General features: G+C 39.8%; 1 protein-coding gene across 1 annotated transcript in view; it reads left to right on the top strand.

The window, feature by feature from the left end:
- Positions 1-17,500, top strand: part of LOC133996799 (venom phosphodiesterase 1) — a 58,636-nt gene that overhangs the window by 8,402 nt on the left and 32,734 nt on the right. The window contains exons 5-11 of the mRNA XM_062436383.1: positions 703-763; positions 1,578-1,675; positions 3,245-3,324; positions 5,991-6,110; positions 9,139-9,248; positions 11,644-11,709; positions 11,832-11,904. Coding sequence (XP_062292367.1) covers positions 703-763; positions 1,578-1,675; positions 3,245-3,324; positions 5,991-6,110; positions 9,139-9,248; positions 11,644-11,709; positions 11,832-11,904 — 608 coding nt within the window. The remainder of the gene's footprint in view (positions 1-702; positions 764-1,577; positions 1,676-3,244; positions 3,325-5,990; positions 6,111-9,138; positions 9,249-11,643; positions 11,710-11,831; positions 11,905-17,500) is intronic.

The following is a 17,500-nucleotide window of genomic DNA, read 5'->3' as shown; positions in this document are numbered from 1 at the left end:
GAAAGAAAGAAGGAAGGAAGGACAGATGGAGGGAAGGAAGGAAGGAAGGAAGGACAGATGGAGGGAACATTTACACTAACAGCTGAAAACATTGGTTAGAACATTAGAAAAGTCATCAAATGTAATAAGATACATTACTTTGATTAAGTTATTAAAATAGTTACATAACTTATTACATTTTAAACAGAGTAACTAGTAATCTATTACATTTCCAAAGTGAACTTCCTGACCCTGCAATTGCAGCAAATACTATCTAGGTTAACTGTAAAATGTTTTTGACTTCAATCTGCAGTAATTTATGTTTCTCAGCCCTGAAAAAACAGTCAAACCAAAGTGTCTTTATGTGTTATTATTATAAGCAGCATGTAGTAGATTATGTTTTCTTTGTTAGGTTTAAAATAGACATTTGGCCTTGTTGAGTCCTATTCAGTTACGCATTGATGCAAGGCTGAATATGATCTGATGCCAAATCTCATTTCTGTTTATTCAAACAATTGACTCATAAGCTCTTTGGCTGGTTGGAAATGATGTATTGCTCTCAGTATAAAGTTTATTAAGAGGCTTAAAAATAAATATATGATCCTAGCAGAGACACTTTATATTAAACACAACTTTTTAGTGGCCCAACGCTTAATTTATAGAAACCAAACCCTCCAGATTGCTTGAAATTTGAATATAAACGTGTTGCTATGCCTTCTGCAGGAGAGAAACAATGGGTGGAAGACGTGTGTGAGAACCTGGCAGAGCCCAAATGTCCAGCAGGGTAAGACGTCATGCAAAAGATCAAAAGGCTGGAAATGCAAAAAAAAAAAAAAAAAAAAAAAAAATATATATATATATATATATATTTTTTTTTTTTTTTTAAATCTAAATTTAGAAATACTCCAAAAGATGTTCTTTTCATTTGATGTTTTTAAATGAAGTAATTATTAGTATAAGTCGACTTAAACACACTGTAGGTGGATGAAATATTTAATATTTCTCATTCTTTTGTGGTTAAAACTAGGTACGGAGCCCCCGAGGGGACATGGAGGTCGAGAAAAAAAATCTGTACTTATCTCGGGATCCCGAGATAAGTACAGATTTTTTTCCCCTGCTCTCCGTGTCCCCTCAGGTGCTCCATAGTGACGTCAATGTTCTTCCGGGTCAGTTTGGTATCATGGAAGACAAGAACAACAACAATGGAGCAGTTCATATAGTTATATTTCGAACTTGGCCTCAAATATAAAGATAATCCAAATCCTCCTCCATGATTCCACGTTGCCTTTTGAAGCTAAGTTATCCCGATGGCTGCTGAACTGATCCGGAAGTACGCATCCCGACTTACCTATCTCGGGATCCTGACATAGGTAAGTCGGGATCCTGAGATAAATTTTTGTTATCTCGGGATCCCGACATAGTTATTTCAGGATCCTGAGATAACTGGTCTCTTTTTTTTTCCACCTTGGTTTTTTTTTTTGCCTCGTGTCCCCTCAGGGGCTCCGTAACTAGGAGCGTAAACTAGGAGCTGGAACCCTAACTATAAGCTTCTAATTATAATCTTCTGTTCCTGTTTCCACCCCCCACCCCCTCTTCAGCTTTAAGCAGCAGCCTCTCCTCCTCGTCTCTTTGGACGGACTGAGAGCTGAGTACCTGCAGACGTGGAGCACACTCATCCCTGTTCTGGACAAACTCAGTTAGTAACCCTAAACCTAATTTCCCTTTTTTAATGCGAATGATGTTCTGATCGTAAAAGAAATGTCTTGCAGGAAATTCATCATGCCACGTACTCCCGTACTCATAGAATGATGCACACTGTGAAATAAAACAGCTGGATTTTATCACATCTTCTTTTGCAAAATACCTTCAGATACTGTAGATGTTTGTATTTAACCCAGACTTTTCCTAATGTGACCCTGTATATATAATTTAACCCTCCTGTTGTCCTTGAGTCAAGGAAGGAAGGAAGGACGGAGGAAAGAAGGAAGTAAGGGAGGAAGAAGGGAGGGAGGAAGGAAGGATGGAAGGGAGGAAGAAGGAAGGAAGGAAAGGAAAGAGGAAGGAAGGAAGGAAGGAAGGTAGGAGGGAGGGAGGGAGAAAGGAAAAGGGGAAGGGAGGAAGGATGGAAAGAAGGACAGAGGAAAGAAGGAAGGGAGGAAGGAAGGAGAGAAGGAGGGAGGGAGGAAAGAAGGAAGGAAGTAAGGACGGAGGAAAGAAGGAAGGAAGGGAGGAAGAAGGGAGGGAGGAAGGAAGGATGGAAAGGATGGAAGGGAGGAAGAAGGAAGGAAGGAAAGGAGGGAGGGAGGAAGGAAGGGAAGAATCAAAAGGATGGAAGGAAGGACAGAGGAAGGAAGGAAGGAAGGTAGGAGGGAGGGAGGAAGGAAGGAAGAAAGGAAGGGAGCGAGGAAAGAGAGAGAAAGGAAAGAAAGAAAGAAGGAGGGAGGAAAGAAGGAACAGTCATAACAGACAGGGTCAATTTGACCCGGGGGGGCGACACGAAGGTTAAGGATGTATCAAACATTTATTAATAACTAATGGGGAATTTATGAGTCAGAATATGAACATCATGTAAGGGTTTCCTCTCTTGTGGCCTAATTTTCATGCTCCATCATCCACATAATATTTTTCCCATACTATTAACGATTTTCATGGTTCATTTCTTCTTGGCAGTTGTAGGTTTCAGGTTATTTCAGTGCAACATGAAACATTTAACAATTAAATTGGCCTGAAAGGTGTAAGTGCAGAACTGCAGCGGAGAGAATAGTCTTCCTTCATGGCACACTTCACCAACGCTGAGTCATCTTTAGATTGGATCTGTGGCGTGTGTGTGTGTGTGTGTGTGTGTGTGTGTGTGTGTGTGTGTGTGTGTGTGTGTGTGTGTGTGTGTGTGTGTGTGTGTGTGTGTGGAGACCTGGGATTGTAAATGTGTCACAGCAGTGTGTTGTTTTGGCTGAACAGAAGATTTAGGATGAGATAAGGACAAAATCAGAGCCAAACAACAACTTTAATCATGCAGTTAAATGACTGGTGATCCTTTTTTTCCAAGCATCCAATCTGTTTTTCCTGTGTCACTTACATTTTCACATAACTGCAACAAACTGATAACTACTTGTGCATCCGCTGCACTACAGATGTGCAACTTTGTGAGTGTGCCAAAATGATGATGCATATATAATCATCAACCCAGATGGTTTAAACTGCTTAATTGTTTTTCCCCTAACAGGCTAATGGTTGTTGTTGTTGTCCCTTGTTTATGTCTTTACAGAAACGTGTGGAACCTCGACTAAGTACATGCAGGCAGCATTTCCCAGCAAGACGTTCCCGAATCACTACACCATCGTTACGGTAAAGATACAGAACAATCACACAAAGCAATGCTTCCTTTAGTGCCACAATCCCCTTGAAGACGTTAATCTTGTTTTTTCGGTGATGCACGGTCATGATGTAATAAGCCAGTCACAACATGCCCAGCACCAAAACAGTGTGTAGCTCCTGAAAATGAAAGTTCAAATAATAAAGGCTCAAATCCAAAAAAAACAAGATCATAATCATAACTCCCAACGTCAATGCATTTTGGTGCAGATTTAGGCCAGATCGGTTAAGGAGGAATATAGTCCGTGCTTTAGGTTATGCACTCTGTGCAGCCCCGAAAATTCCTGGATGGGGTTTGAGGTTGCCTCTGATTGGGTTTACTCAAAGCGGGATGTGACGTTAACAAAAAGCGGCAAAATAAGCAATTACAGTCATCGCTCTTTTTTCCGGTGATTATCAAACATCCAGCAAACGTCCATTTTTGGAGGACGGGATGATGTCACAGTAGTACGAATGGGAAGGATTTAAGACAAGTAGATTAAGGCTGCGTTCAGACTGCAAGCCAAAAATCCTAGATTGGAACCAGATGGCTCTAATGAAGTCTGAACAGTCATAAATCACATAAAATCCTTTGGGAGGTAGTTTCTAATCTCATTTGGACAGATGTGTCTGAGTCTGAACAGCTCCAAACACTCAAATCGGTTTTGACTGTCCGTGACGTCACTCTACGTCTCTAAGCTACGTCACTCTATGCAACACCAGACCCGCGCTTATTCCAGTTGTTGTTGCTAGCTGATATCAATGGAGGCAATGGAGGACGTCCAAAACATCAGTCCTTGGACAGAGGACCAAACCAAATTCTTAACCCTCCTGTTGTCCTCGAGTCAAGGGAGGAAGGGAGGAAGAAGGAAGTATGGAAGGAAGGAAAGGAGGGAGGAAGGAAGGGAGGGAGGAAGGAAGGGAGGAAGGATGGAAGGGAGGAAGAAGGAAGGAAGGAGGGAAGGAAAGAAGGAAGGAAGAAAGGGGGATGGAAGGAAGGAAAGAAGGAAGGGAGGAAAGAGAGAGGAAGGAGAGAGCGAGGAAGGACAGACGGAAGGAAGGAAGGGAGGAAAGAAGGAGCAGTCATAACAGACGGGGTCAATTTGACCCGGGAGGACCAAACCAAATTCCAGATGGCTCTGTTCAAGCGAAGCTCGAGGGTTCGTGTTGCTGTCGCAATTATATGACATCACACAATACACGCTAGATGATGCCTCCGCTCTGACGACGTTGCCACAGCAACCTGTCAGTTTGGTCATTAATGTGGCCCAGTCTGAATCCGATTTGGACACTTGCTAAAAACAATGTGGACAGTCAGGCCTAAAAATGTGGATATGAGAAGGAATCAGATTTGAATGAGCAGCCATAGACTCAAAACCCTGACTAATGCATCGTCTTGTTGTAAACACTTAACACAAAGATGAAATGATACACAGAACACAGCTGGGCTGAAGATTAAATGATTATTATTGAGCAATAAGGAGACAGAACACACACAGAGTAACATCAGATAATCTCAACAAACAAAGAACTAACCTTATCTATTACAGTCTCTGAAGCAACAATGAAATGATCTATGATTGGTCAAACATTTCATCCTGTGTGACTACAGCCAATGGCAAACAGCCACAGAGAAAAACATGGGAAAAGTGAAGCCTTGAGCCATAAATGATCAACTAACCCTAACCTTTACCCTAAACTTCTTAATAGCGATGAGCACGTTCCACAACCCAAACTGACCAAAATGATGCACGATCATATATTAAAATGATAAACTCAACGCAGCATATGATTCATTTACATCAATGATACGCTCCTTTGTAGTTCGCAAGAAGTAACTGGATATGCAAACTCTTCACTAGATATGACTACGTGTTTACACAAGCACAAATATGCACTCAGACACACACTTCACTGCTATCATAGTTCAAACTGAAGTCAGCGTCAATGATCATGTGTCTTTGTTTTAGAACGCCTGTCAGAAAAAAACAAATTTGTTTGCAGCCGAGCGAGGGAATAGTGTGCTGACCAGGCAAAGCCCAACACATGAATCACTCTGACTCAGTCATGACTCATGACTCAAACTTCACTTTCATTGTTGTGAAAGTGATTCTTATCGAAATAAATGTCAAACACCTCTCATCTCCTCTCTTTCCTCTCATCTCTCCTCCTCTCTTCTACTCTCTTAATTTATATCAATGATACGCTCCTTTGTAGTTTGCAAGAAGTAACTTTTTCATCTTCACTGCTATCATAGTTCAAACTGAAGTCAACTGAATGATCATGTGTCTGTTTATGAAAGCCTGTCAGAAAAAAACAAATTTGTTTGCAGCCGAGCGAGGGAATACCAACCGTAAATGTCATTGAATAACAGTGTGCTGACCAGGCAAAGCCGAAACTAACACACTCTGACTCAGTCATGACTCATGACTCAAACTTCACTTTCATTGATGTGAAAGTGATAAATAAATGTCAACCACATTTATCTCCTCTCCTCCCCTCCCCTCTTCTCTCCTCTCCTCTCCTCTCCTCTCCTCTCCTCTCCTCTCCTCTCCTCTCCTCTCCTCTCCTCTCCTGTCTTTCCTCCCCTCTCCTCTTCGCTCCTCTCCTCTCCTCTCCTCTCCTCTTCTCTCCTCTCCTCTCCTCTCCTCTCCTCTCAGGGTCTATATCCAGAGTCCAATGGTTTGATTGACAACACCATGTACGACCCGGTGTTTGATGCCACCTTCAGTCTGTCCGGTCCAGAGAAAGACAAACCTCGCTGGTACCACGGACAGCCTGTAAGCCCCATCGGGTTTTCATTCATTCATTAAAGGACAGCGTGTGCCTGGCAATGTACTGCACATTTTTTGAATTGCCAACAAAAGTCATGATTGGATGCAGATCAACAATGATCTAACCATATTGCGTGTGTGTGTCCAAAGCCTGATATATCTACTTCCTTCCTCTGTGCTGCAGACCTCTGCTGCAAAGGGTGAAACGTTCCTTCATTATGAAACATTTGGGCACGTTAGTTTGATTAGAAACAGAAACAAAGACTAATAACAGCGTCACGTTTTCAGTGTCTAGAGAGTAGTTCTGTGTAATGCAGGCGTCACCGAGGATGTGCAAGAATGTGGTTCTGTTTAGAGCTCTGCTAGCTTGTCGTACCACACTTCACTATCTCTTTATTTCGTACAAAAGGATAGATAAATAGATAGATACGTAGGTAGGTAGGTAGGTAGGTAGGTAGGTAGGTAGATAGATAGATAGATAGATAGATAGATAGATAGATAGATAGATAGATAGATAGATAGATAAATGGATAGATAGATAGATAGATAGATAGATAGATAGATAGATAGATAGATAGATAGATAGATAGATAGATAGATAGATAGATAGATAGATAGATAGATAGATAGATAGATAGATAGATAGATAGATAAATGGATAGATAGATAGCATGTCTATGTGGGCCCCATAAGTGTTAAATTTGGGCTGCAAATGGGTCCCACATATGTTTGTCTGCAGTTTCCATGGTGGGCCCAACTGTGTTTGCCCATATCGGCTTCAAGTGGGTTCTGACTGGGTTTCAGGTGGGGCCCCTACAATTATCCCTGTTTATGTCCACTTATATCCCTTATGGGGCTCATACAGTCAGCCCCATGTGGGCTTCACATGTAGGGCCCATGTTACTGAAACCATGTGGGACCCGATAGATAGATTGATAGACTGATAGATAGATACTGTAGTTGGTTGGTTGGTTGGTTGGTTGGTTGGTAGGTAGGTAGATAGATAGATAGATAGATAGATAGATAGATAGATAGATAGATAGATAGATAGATAGATAGATAGATAGATAGATAGATAGATAGATAGATAGATAGATAGATAGATAGATAGATAGATAGATAGATAGATAGATAGATAGATAGATAGATAGATAGATAGATAGATAGATAGATAGATAGATTGATAGATAGATAGATAGATAGATAGACTGATAGATAGATACTGTAGTTGGTTGGTTGGTTGGTTGGTAGGTAGATAGGTAGATAGATAGATAGATGGATGGATGGATGGATGGATGGATAGATGGATAGATGGATAGATAGATATATAGATAGATAGATGGATGGATAGATGGATAGATAGATAGATAGATAGATAGATAGATAGATAGATAGATAGATAGATAGATAGATAGATAGGTAGATAGATAGATAGATAGATAGATAGATAGATAGATAGATAGATACTGTAGTTGGTTGGTTGGTTGGTAGATAGATAGATAGATAGATAGATAGATAGATAGATAGATAGATAGATAGATAGATAGATAGATAGATAGATAGATAGATAGATAGATAGATAGATAGATAGATAGATAGATTTACTTAACTCTAAACAGTTTCATTAGTTAATATAAATAGAAGCTTCTCCAAACATTTCAGACTTTATCTTGAGACTCTTTATTCTTTTGCTTCTGTGACTTATTGTCAAACTCCACTGTCAGTGTGGTATGTTATATACCTTTTTCCTCAAATGTTATGACTTAGTTCTTGGACTTGCTCAATGTTTGCCGTCAATCAGTTTCTCATATTACTGCAGTTTGATAGTGTTGGCATTGTGCTGATTCTGTCAACACACGCTGCGGGTGATGCATAGATTATCATCACTTGTGCGCCATCAGTGTGTCTCATGTGCATGTGTCACGGGTTTAACGCTCATATGACGCATCATGTGATTTCCATGTGATGTGTCACGATACGATACCTTTACAAGAGGAAGAAAATGTAAGTGACACACACTTTCATGAGAGCTGAGATTAAACAGATTGTAATGACACACACACACACAGAACCACAGCTTCTCACATGAATGCATCAAGCAGCCACAAAACTACTACAACCAATCTCTCGCTGAACTGTGCACATACCGGATGATGTTTTTATATTGCATCTTGACTCAGGACAGTAGCCTAATTATTATGTCTGAACATCCCAACTACCATCCACACAGTCAAACTTTAAACACTTTAAACACATATGACAAATGCAAAAAAACACTCACAGAAGACAAAGGAAGTATGCATAGTGGAGGTGGTGTAGTAGGATGCTATGGTATGATAGATTGTGCACCATGGTGACAGTGCAAGGATATTACCAGTGCAATTACTGTAATAGAAAAATACCAAATCCTTAATACCTTGTAAAATAATACTAGCATTAAGCAATAAAAACACAGAAAATTAGAACAGTACAGCTGCACAGCGACTACACAGAGAAATAAGATATATCAGGCTTTGGATACACACACAATCATTTTAAATGGATCAGTTACTTGTTTGGTTTTGGATCCAAACATGTGATTAATTAAGAAAGGTAATAAATCACCAACCACCAACAAATGTACGGTGATTCATATCAATGCAGCTGAATTGGTTAAACACTTAAAACTTTCAGTGATAATTAATATGTCAAACTGAAATTGCGCAATACATTTCAGTGTCTGTAGCACTGTTATTAAGTACGATGTGTTCAGTCTTTCAGTGAAGCCAGCAGAGACAGAACACACATTTCTGTGCACACCTGAGGGGTTTCTTGTGAATTACAGTTTGTTCTCATGCCAGGCTCTGTTTCTAAGAAATATAGATGTGGGGCGTAGAGAACAATGTCATGGATTAGACAAGAAAAATGTCATCTTCTTGCCAAAATATACATTAATGACTGTCCCACCCCAAACTTGTAGCAGGCAGACTAAATGCACCGTGGCCTGTGTTGACATGTATTTTTTAGTGAAGTTGATGTCTTGTTTTGTCTGTAGATTTGGCACACAGCAAAGTATCAAGGCCTGAAATCTGGGACTTTCTTCTGGCCAGGATCAGATGTGAAAATTAACGGCAGCTATCCCGACATCTACCAGCCTTACAACGGGTAAGACTGGGAAACGAGGGGAAGGGAAGGGAAGGGAGGTGGGGGCGGGAATCACATATTTGTGGAGAATCTGCTTCCTAAAGTTATAATAGCACTGGCAGATGATGTCCCATACTTTTCATACATTCACTTTGAGAATCAGTGCTCTGCTTCCAGGCAGTATGGAAGATTTAAAATGCTGACATTAAAACAAATTAATATGTGTATTAATTTCCTTTTAAACTTTTTATATTGGATTAATAAATGAAAAACATGGTGGAAGAACAATTTCCCACATTCCCACATGAGCAAGCACTTGGCGAGGTGTGATGTGTTCAATAGAGGGAGTTCTGGTTATGATACGGGCGGCTGCGTTCTCTACCAGCTGGAGTTTGTTAAGAGATTTCCGAGGAAAACCAAAGAGCTCTCCTCTTTGGTTTTCCTCGGAAATCTACAGTACTCCAGACGGGATGTGATCAGGGTGTTTGCAAGGATAGCGGTGCAGGTTGGTGAAAGTGAGGGACGGTGACGATTGATGTTGCGTAGATGAGAAGTATGCAGACCGAGTAACGTTATTGATGTGGGTTTTACTGTAAAACTGTAAGTACTTTTTCAGGAGGACACATGAAAGGAACGTTTTTCCTTTTTTGAGATAGAAAATAAATGAATAGAAATCAATGACAAAATAAAAAACAATCAACTATCCAATGGGAGGAGCTTGTCATCGCTAGCCATGACAGATTGATCCTTAATGAGACGTTCACAAACACAACCATTATATTATGGCCCAGGAGAACATTAATATAGATTATGAACAGGTCAAATTTGCCTCTATTTAAAAAAAATGATGCAATGTGTTTCCACCTGGAAGGAATTAGTTTAGGGTGTTTTTAATGGGTCAAATTTAACCATGAATAGTACACAAGGGTTCACTTCATTTAAAAAAAAAAAAAAAAAAAAAAAAAAGGGATTTGCTTTAATTTAGTATTTATTTTCACTTTAATTAATTGAGTTTATTAATATGAATTACATGTTCTTTGTCGTCAAATTATATATTATATATTAGCTCTTGAGTCATTCTTGGAAGCTGTCAAAAGTATCGCTGACATGCGTAATCATGTGTTTTCAATTTGATTACCGACATCACAACATCACCGTGCAAATAACACAGGGGAAACTGTTTTGAAATAAGTTTCAGCTCTTTCTATAAATCATTAGACGTCCGACAGCTTAAAAATATTGAAATAGTTGCGAGCCTCATGCGGTATTTCTAGTGAATGAATGAGCATTTTACGTAGGGACAGTGTGTTGGTCAAAGAACCCTCAAATATTTATGCTGATGGGTTTTTCCTGAGCAATGAAACACACACACAAAACACACACACACACAAAACACACACACACACCTGCTGCAGTATCCTTGCACTTGTTCTCTACGTTAACATTAGAGATAAGATCTGAGGTCAGTCGTGTTTTCTCTTTCCCGTCACTGTGGCCTCACACAGCCAACAAAATCTCATTGTCCTGTCAGAGAGTGCAAACTGTTCCAGCAGCAGGAGTCAATAAACTTCCTCTTGGCTGTCATCACATAACATCTGTGGCTTTATTTGTTGGGAAATGCCTTAACAGTTTGTTGTAATAGCCACATGTCAAAGCCTCTCTTCAAATTTGATAGTTCTTACTTCCACAGAATGATACCCGATACTCTCTGGCAAGGAACGTTAGATGACTTTATAGCAGAATGGTTCGCCCCTGAGCAAGTATTTTGATAGTGAGCGGCCTACCATTAACTGTATTTTTACAGTTCTTCCTCTGCAGGCATAATGCACGACAAGCGACGTCTCTCCAGCGTTGCAAAGTGAGGTTGTGTAACTGGTTGGCAGAATAACGGTTAGGGTTATGGTTACACCTTTTTGTTGTTGAGGGGTTTTTTTCTCATAGATTTATGACTTTAATCTCATATTTATGACTTTATTTCACAAAATATTACCCCCCGGCCTCCAAGTCGGTATTATCATTATCATTATCATTATATGGCCCTAATATGCCATCGTACACATTTATGGATATCTAAACAAAGCCAAACATGTTTATATGCTGGATGAGACTGGCGTTTTTTAAAAATGTTTCTTGCTGTCTACAAATCACATGAAAAGACCAAAACCAAAAAGGAAAAAAACAAAAACATCCACAAATCTGCTTAGAAATCATAGGAAAAAAAGATGCATCAACGAATCATCACATTACATTTTCGTCAGTGTCAAAGTGATCCAGTGATGGTTTTCTGTATGTCTATGGGAACTACTAATAACACAAATGTTATGCCTCCTGTTTATCTCCCAAATCAAAGCAGGACAAGAAATAAATGATAATAGAAGTTGCAAATCTAGTAATAGCCTTTTTTTTTTTTTTTCAGTAAAGTGCCATTTGAAGAAAGAGTATACAATGTGCTGAAGTGGCTGCAGCTGCCAGATGATCAAAGGTTGGTTTCAACAAATTCAGCACATTTATTTCTGGCTGCATGAAAACAAACTGTTAAATGATCAATTGAACTTGATATTCCAATAATAAAAAAAGTCATAATAAAAGTCGCTTTCTCTTCAGACCAGATTTCTACACGTTGTATCTGGAGGAGCCTGATAAATCTGGACACAGCTTCGGTCCCGTCAGTGGAGGGGTAAGTTCACCTGACTCAATAAAGAACAGTTAACAAGGATGTAAAGAAGTCATTAACTTAATTCATTTACAACCTTTTCTCTGCTGTTCTATTGCTCAGCTTTCTTTTGAGGTATCTCTGGATCCTTTTCAACTGCTTTAGTTTGACCTTTTTATAGCTTTGCAGTGTGTACCTTCAAACCATAAAACTAACAGTATCATTCCCTTATTGCAGATAAAGATCTTAGCGATAAGGCAGTTCATGAAGTCTGAAGTCTATTAATAGATCACAGATTGAAGAGCCACATAAAGGCTGAACAATGTCATTAAAATTCAGATTTTTATGAGCCTCAATGAATAACTTTGACAGGCATGTAGTGAACTTTGGAAGCATATAATATAATGCAGAGACATGCAAACACATGTTAAAACACGGATGTAATTGTCTAGTTTCTTCAGACTTCAGTCATCCAAGCAGAATAAGCTGTTCCGTGTTGGCAGAGAAGATTTGGCACATTTCTCATGGGCGTAACCCACATACTCCTCTCTGCTACTCATCCCACAAATTCATGTTCCTTACAAATCTGGCTGCATTAAAAGGGAAATAAACAGGCTTTCAAACCGCATAAGATGTATTGCCAAGAAATACTCTACCAAACACACATTTCCTTACTTTTTCTGCTATGTTTTAGGGTTGGGCAATATATCGATATTATATTGATATTTTGATAAGAGACTAAATATCATCTTATAATTTGGAAATCGTAATATCTTGATAAAACATAGTAGTTGTTTCCTGGTGTTCTACCTGTTGTTATTTGCCTTTTTCCCACTTGTCATTATTCTGCCGTCTCTAAGTTTAACTGCCTGGCTAGTTTGGCAAATTTTAATATCGTAATGTGGCATAAGAGTCTTTTCCTAGTTTTAACCTTTGTGTCGTCCTCCCGGGTCAAATTGACCCCGTCTGTTTTGACTGTTCCTTCTTTCCTTCCTTCCTTCCTTCCTTCCTTCCTTCCTTCCTTCCTTCCTTCCTTCCTTCCATCCTTCCATCTTTCTTTCTTTCCTTCCTTCCTTCATTCCTTCCTTCCTTCCTTCCTTCCTTCCTTCTTTCCTTCCATCTTCCATAATCACTTATGATAAACACATAACACCTCCACAAGGGTATCAAGACCAAACAACACTGTATGATACAATACAGCCAAGCACAATACGGTAGCTATACTCTACAGAGTGATGTAACCTGCTGTAGTTTATCAGCACAAATACACAGAGAGGAGCTGTTGAACTGTTACCCTCATCTCCAACTTCTTCTGCCTGCTTGCCCTGCGTTGTCATCCCGGGTGTTAGCAGGTCTGTGCTGACAGCAGTCCGGCAGCAGGTGTAACATCAGCTGTTGAGCTTCAGAGTCAACTGACTTGGATTTTCTTTTTAACATCCCTGTATGCTGACTACCACTTAACAGAGAAATGAATAATGTCGATCCGCAGGCTGAGCGATTATTATATTGTCAGTATTTTAGAGACTCCTGAGTAATGGGTGTGAACTACAGGGGATGTAGGCAATGAGCAAGTGTATACTATGTCCCGTTCATTAAATTGCACTTCTGAATCCATAATCATGATGACATTACTCTGTTTTGTAAAATTATTAGACCATATAGTATTAAAAAGAAGGCTATTTAACAATTTAGGTAGATGTATCAGTCATTTAAATTGACAATTGAAACTATGATATAATGCAAGCTTACAATATAAATATTAGCGGCCGAAACTACAAAGCGACTTGTCCACAGCTTCTTTTCCACAATATAAACTGACTATTTGTTAATAACTGTTATTCATTTAATTGAAATATTGCTTATCGAAGTAATAGTTTAACTCCCTGGCTGATGACATAATTCATGTTCAGTCATCTTTGTTTTTATTTGTGTGACGGTGCGCGCAACAGCTGAGACAGCGTTCACAGCACGGGTCATTTCTCCTCATTCTTTGTCTTTCTCAGGACCTTTAATTCCACCACTAACACTAAATAATAATCTGTGTTTCTGTTGATCTGTTTCTGAGAGCGGGACCTCAGTCTGAGAGCTCGTAAAGTTCTTCTTCTTAGTCTTTAGTGCCATTTTCATGAATGGAGCTTCTCCACAACCTGCCGGTCGTCTGACCTTATTTGGTATTTTGGGGGCGTCATTCACGTTAATTTACTATTCTCGGGAACGCGCGTTCATTTAGAACAGGTGGGATTCATCATGTTTACGAAGGCCATTTACGACTGTTTCCTGGTGATACGAGTGTTTGGTGAATCCGTCGTGGCACACTCGTAAATTCCACCTCACGAAAAAAGTACGCCAGATTTTAGAAGAAAAATACGAACATATTCTTGCATCTGGCCCATTGTATTTGTGTTGTGTAGTTATCTGAGCTGATGTGGTATTTATGCTATGTAATAAAACATTCTTACGATCTTCTTTCAATAAAACCTTGGTTGATTCTTTCCATATTGGTTCTTCCTTGAATCAGTTTGGTGGTCCAACCGCAAGACTCGCTGCCGGGAAGTATTATCCTCGCTTTTAGTGTCACTTCCAGGAATATGTGGCTATGTGTGCGTCCATGTTTGTGCCGAGCAGACTTTTCGTCTCCATACTCACAGTGATTAGGCTCTTGGGTAATGTGATTTAATGTAATTTCATGCAGCCAAGAGCTCAGATTACTTCAAAACGAATAGACAATGATTCACAATTTCTCACTAGAAATGTTACCTAAACCCTTTTTAATGCTGAAACTATCTGTGGCTCAGCAGGTAGAGCGGGTCATCCACCAATCATTAAAGATCGTCCTCCGGTCTGCGTGCCGATGAGATTGGTTAGACTCCCTCTGATGAGCAGGTCATCAGCGTATGAATGTATGTGAATAGGTGAATGTGACATATAGCATAAAAGCTTTTTGAGTGGAGACTAGAAAAGTGCTATATAAGTACAGTGCATTTAATAACAATAATAATAATAATGCATTTTATTTAAAGGTGCCTTTCAAAGCACTCAATGACACCTTACAAGGCACATATAACACAACAACAGTACATCAAACAATAAAAATCAGGTAATGTTTAGTGCAAAGATAAAGAAATAAATACGAATGTGACTATAAAGTGCATCAGTACAATAAATAAACAAGAACGTGATTACATAGTTAGTGTGAGACAGAGTATGCCACTCTGAATAGGTGCGTTTTCAGGCGGGATTTAAAGGTGGAGACAGAGTCAGAAGTGTGAATGTCTGGTGGGAGAGAGTTCCTGAGGCGGGGGGCAGATCGGCTGAAAGCTCTTGACCCCATGATGGTAGTTAAGTTGGCAGATGGGGCAAAGAGCTGGTTGGCAGAGGAGGATCGGAGAGTTAGGGAAGGTGTGTAGATGTGAATCAGTTCAGAGAGATAAGATGGTGCCAAGTTGGGAAGGATCTTGTAAGTGAGGAGTAGAATCTTAAAGTCAATGCGGGATTTGATAGGGAGCCAATGAAGTTGCTGCAGGGCAGGAGTGATGAGTTCAATAGAGGGGGTTCTGGTTATGATACGGGCGGCTGCGTTCTGTACCAGCTGGAGTTTGTGAAGAGATTTCCGCGGAAGACCAAAGAGTAGAGAGTTTTTGCCATTTTCCATTAAAAATAAAAGGAATGGCAGCAAAAAAAAAAGATGGGCGGACAGAAACTTGACATGATACATGGATGCCGGCCAATAGAAATGCATTTTAGGCATCTCAAAATGTTTGAGCCATTCGGGTGAAACTAATGTGTTTTGCACTGTGGACCAACGTAGCTGTTACACATTTTAATCTGAGTTGAAAGGACACATATTCTGCACCTTTCCATCTCTTTATTAATATTCTGGGGCTCTACTGGAATATCTCTTCATGATTTCCAATTAACCTTTGTGTCGTCCTCCCTGGTCAAATTGACCCCGTCTGTTTTGACTGTTCCTTCTTTCCTCCCTCCCTTCTTTCCCTCCATCCCCCTTTCTTCCTTCCTTCTGTCCTAGATGGATGGATGGATGGATGGATGGATGGATGGATGGATGGATGGATGGATGGATGGATGGATGGATGGATGGATGGATAGATAGATAGATAGATAGATAGATAGATAGATAGATAGATAGATAGATAGATAGATAGATAGATAGATAGATAGATAGATAGATAGATAGATAGATAGATAGATAGATAGATAGATAGATTGATTGATTGATTGATTGATTGATTAATTGATGATTGATCCCAGTGGGAAATTCAGGTTATAATAAAGCAACGAACAGCAGACAATAAAAACACAATAAAAAGACAAGAGGTATAAGAGTGAAATAAAGCCAACAACAAGATATAAACTATATGTATGCATAACCATATAAAATCTGTTATAAAAACACAAGACCTTAAAAATTAAAGAACATTGTATGGGTTAAAAGTGCAAATGACAAATAGACCATATTATTGACAGGCTTTATGACCTCCCTCATTGTGATGGGATGACATCATAACTGGTGTCACTGTTGTGCAGCTGCAGTACTTTGGCTTTGTTTGCTTTTCGCCAGCAGTCAGTATGTTTTTGTTTGACTTGTCGGAGTTAATAGGAACACAATGCAATATGGGCCAAACCACCTCCAGACATGACCTGACTTATTGCACATTTGCTCTGTTTTAAACCTTTTATTTATTTTTCTTCTTGTTCAGATAGAAACACATCCCAGGTGTCAACAACGTATCCGATAAAAGGAGTGGGAAGAAAGAATGTCAGTTGATACCGTTTTTTCCAAACATGACGACATTGTTTCTGTACGTAGTGAGACTTTCTGTGCGTTAGCGTTTTATCAGTTGTGGAACCATTAGGTCATTCATGAATTTTCTGTTTAGAGTAAAAAGTTGAATTACGTAAGTTTTAAAGCAGGAATATAAGTGTTTTTTTTTCTTTTTTTAACCCTCCCGTTGTCCTCGAGTTAAGGAAGGAAGGGAGGAATAAAGAAGGAAAGGAGGGAGGAAGGGAGGAAAGGAGGGAGGAATGGAGGAAGAAGGAAGGAAAGGGAGGAAGAAGGAAAGAAAGGAGGGAGGGAGGAAGGAAGGAGGGAAGGAAGGTAGGAAGGAAAGGAGGGAGGAAGGAAGGAAAGAAGGACAGAGGAAAGAAGGAAGGTAATGGGGAGGAAATAAAGAGAGAAGGAGGGAGGGAGGAAAGAAAGAAAGAAGGGAGGAAAGAAAGAAAGAGGGAAGGAAAGAAGAGGGAGGGAGGGAGGGAGGGAGGAAGGACAGAAGGAAGGTAGGAAAGAGAGAGGAAGGAAAGAAAGAGAGAAGGAGGGAGGGAGGAAAGAAGGAAGGAAGAAGGGAGGAAAGAAAGAGAGAAGGAGGAAGGAAAGGAAGGAAGGAAGGAGGGAAGGAAAGAAGGAACAGTCAAAACAGACGGGGTCAATTTGACCCGGGAGGATGACACGAAGGTTAATCCCTTGAGGGGGAAATTAAATGTCACCTTCTCACAAAGACAGCCAACATACAGCAAAGGAAACAGACTCAGGCAGTACAAGTTAAGCTCAAAGCTCAGCACACTCAGGAGTCAACCGCAATGTTTATTAAAGACCTCACTGCAC

Source organism: Scomber scombrus, chromosome 16, assembly GCF_963691925.1.
Source record: "Scomber scombrus chromosome 16, fScoSco1.1, whole genome shotgun sequence".
Classification (NCBI taxonomy): domain Eukaryota; kingdom Metazoa; phylum Chordata; class Actinopteri; order Scombriformes; family Scombridae; genus Scomber; species Scomber scombrus.
The sequence above is the reverse complement of the archived record's forward strand: the minus strand, read 5'-3'. Positions and strand labels throughout refer to the sequence as shown.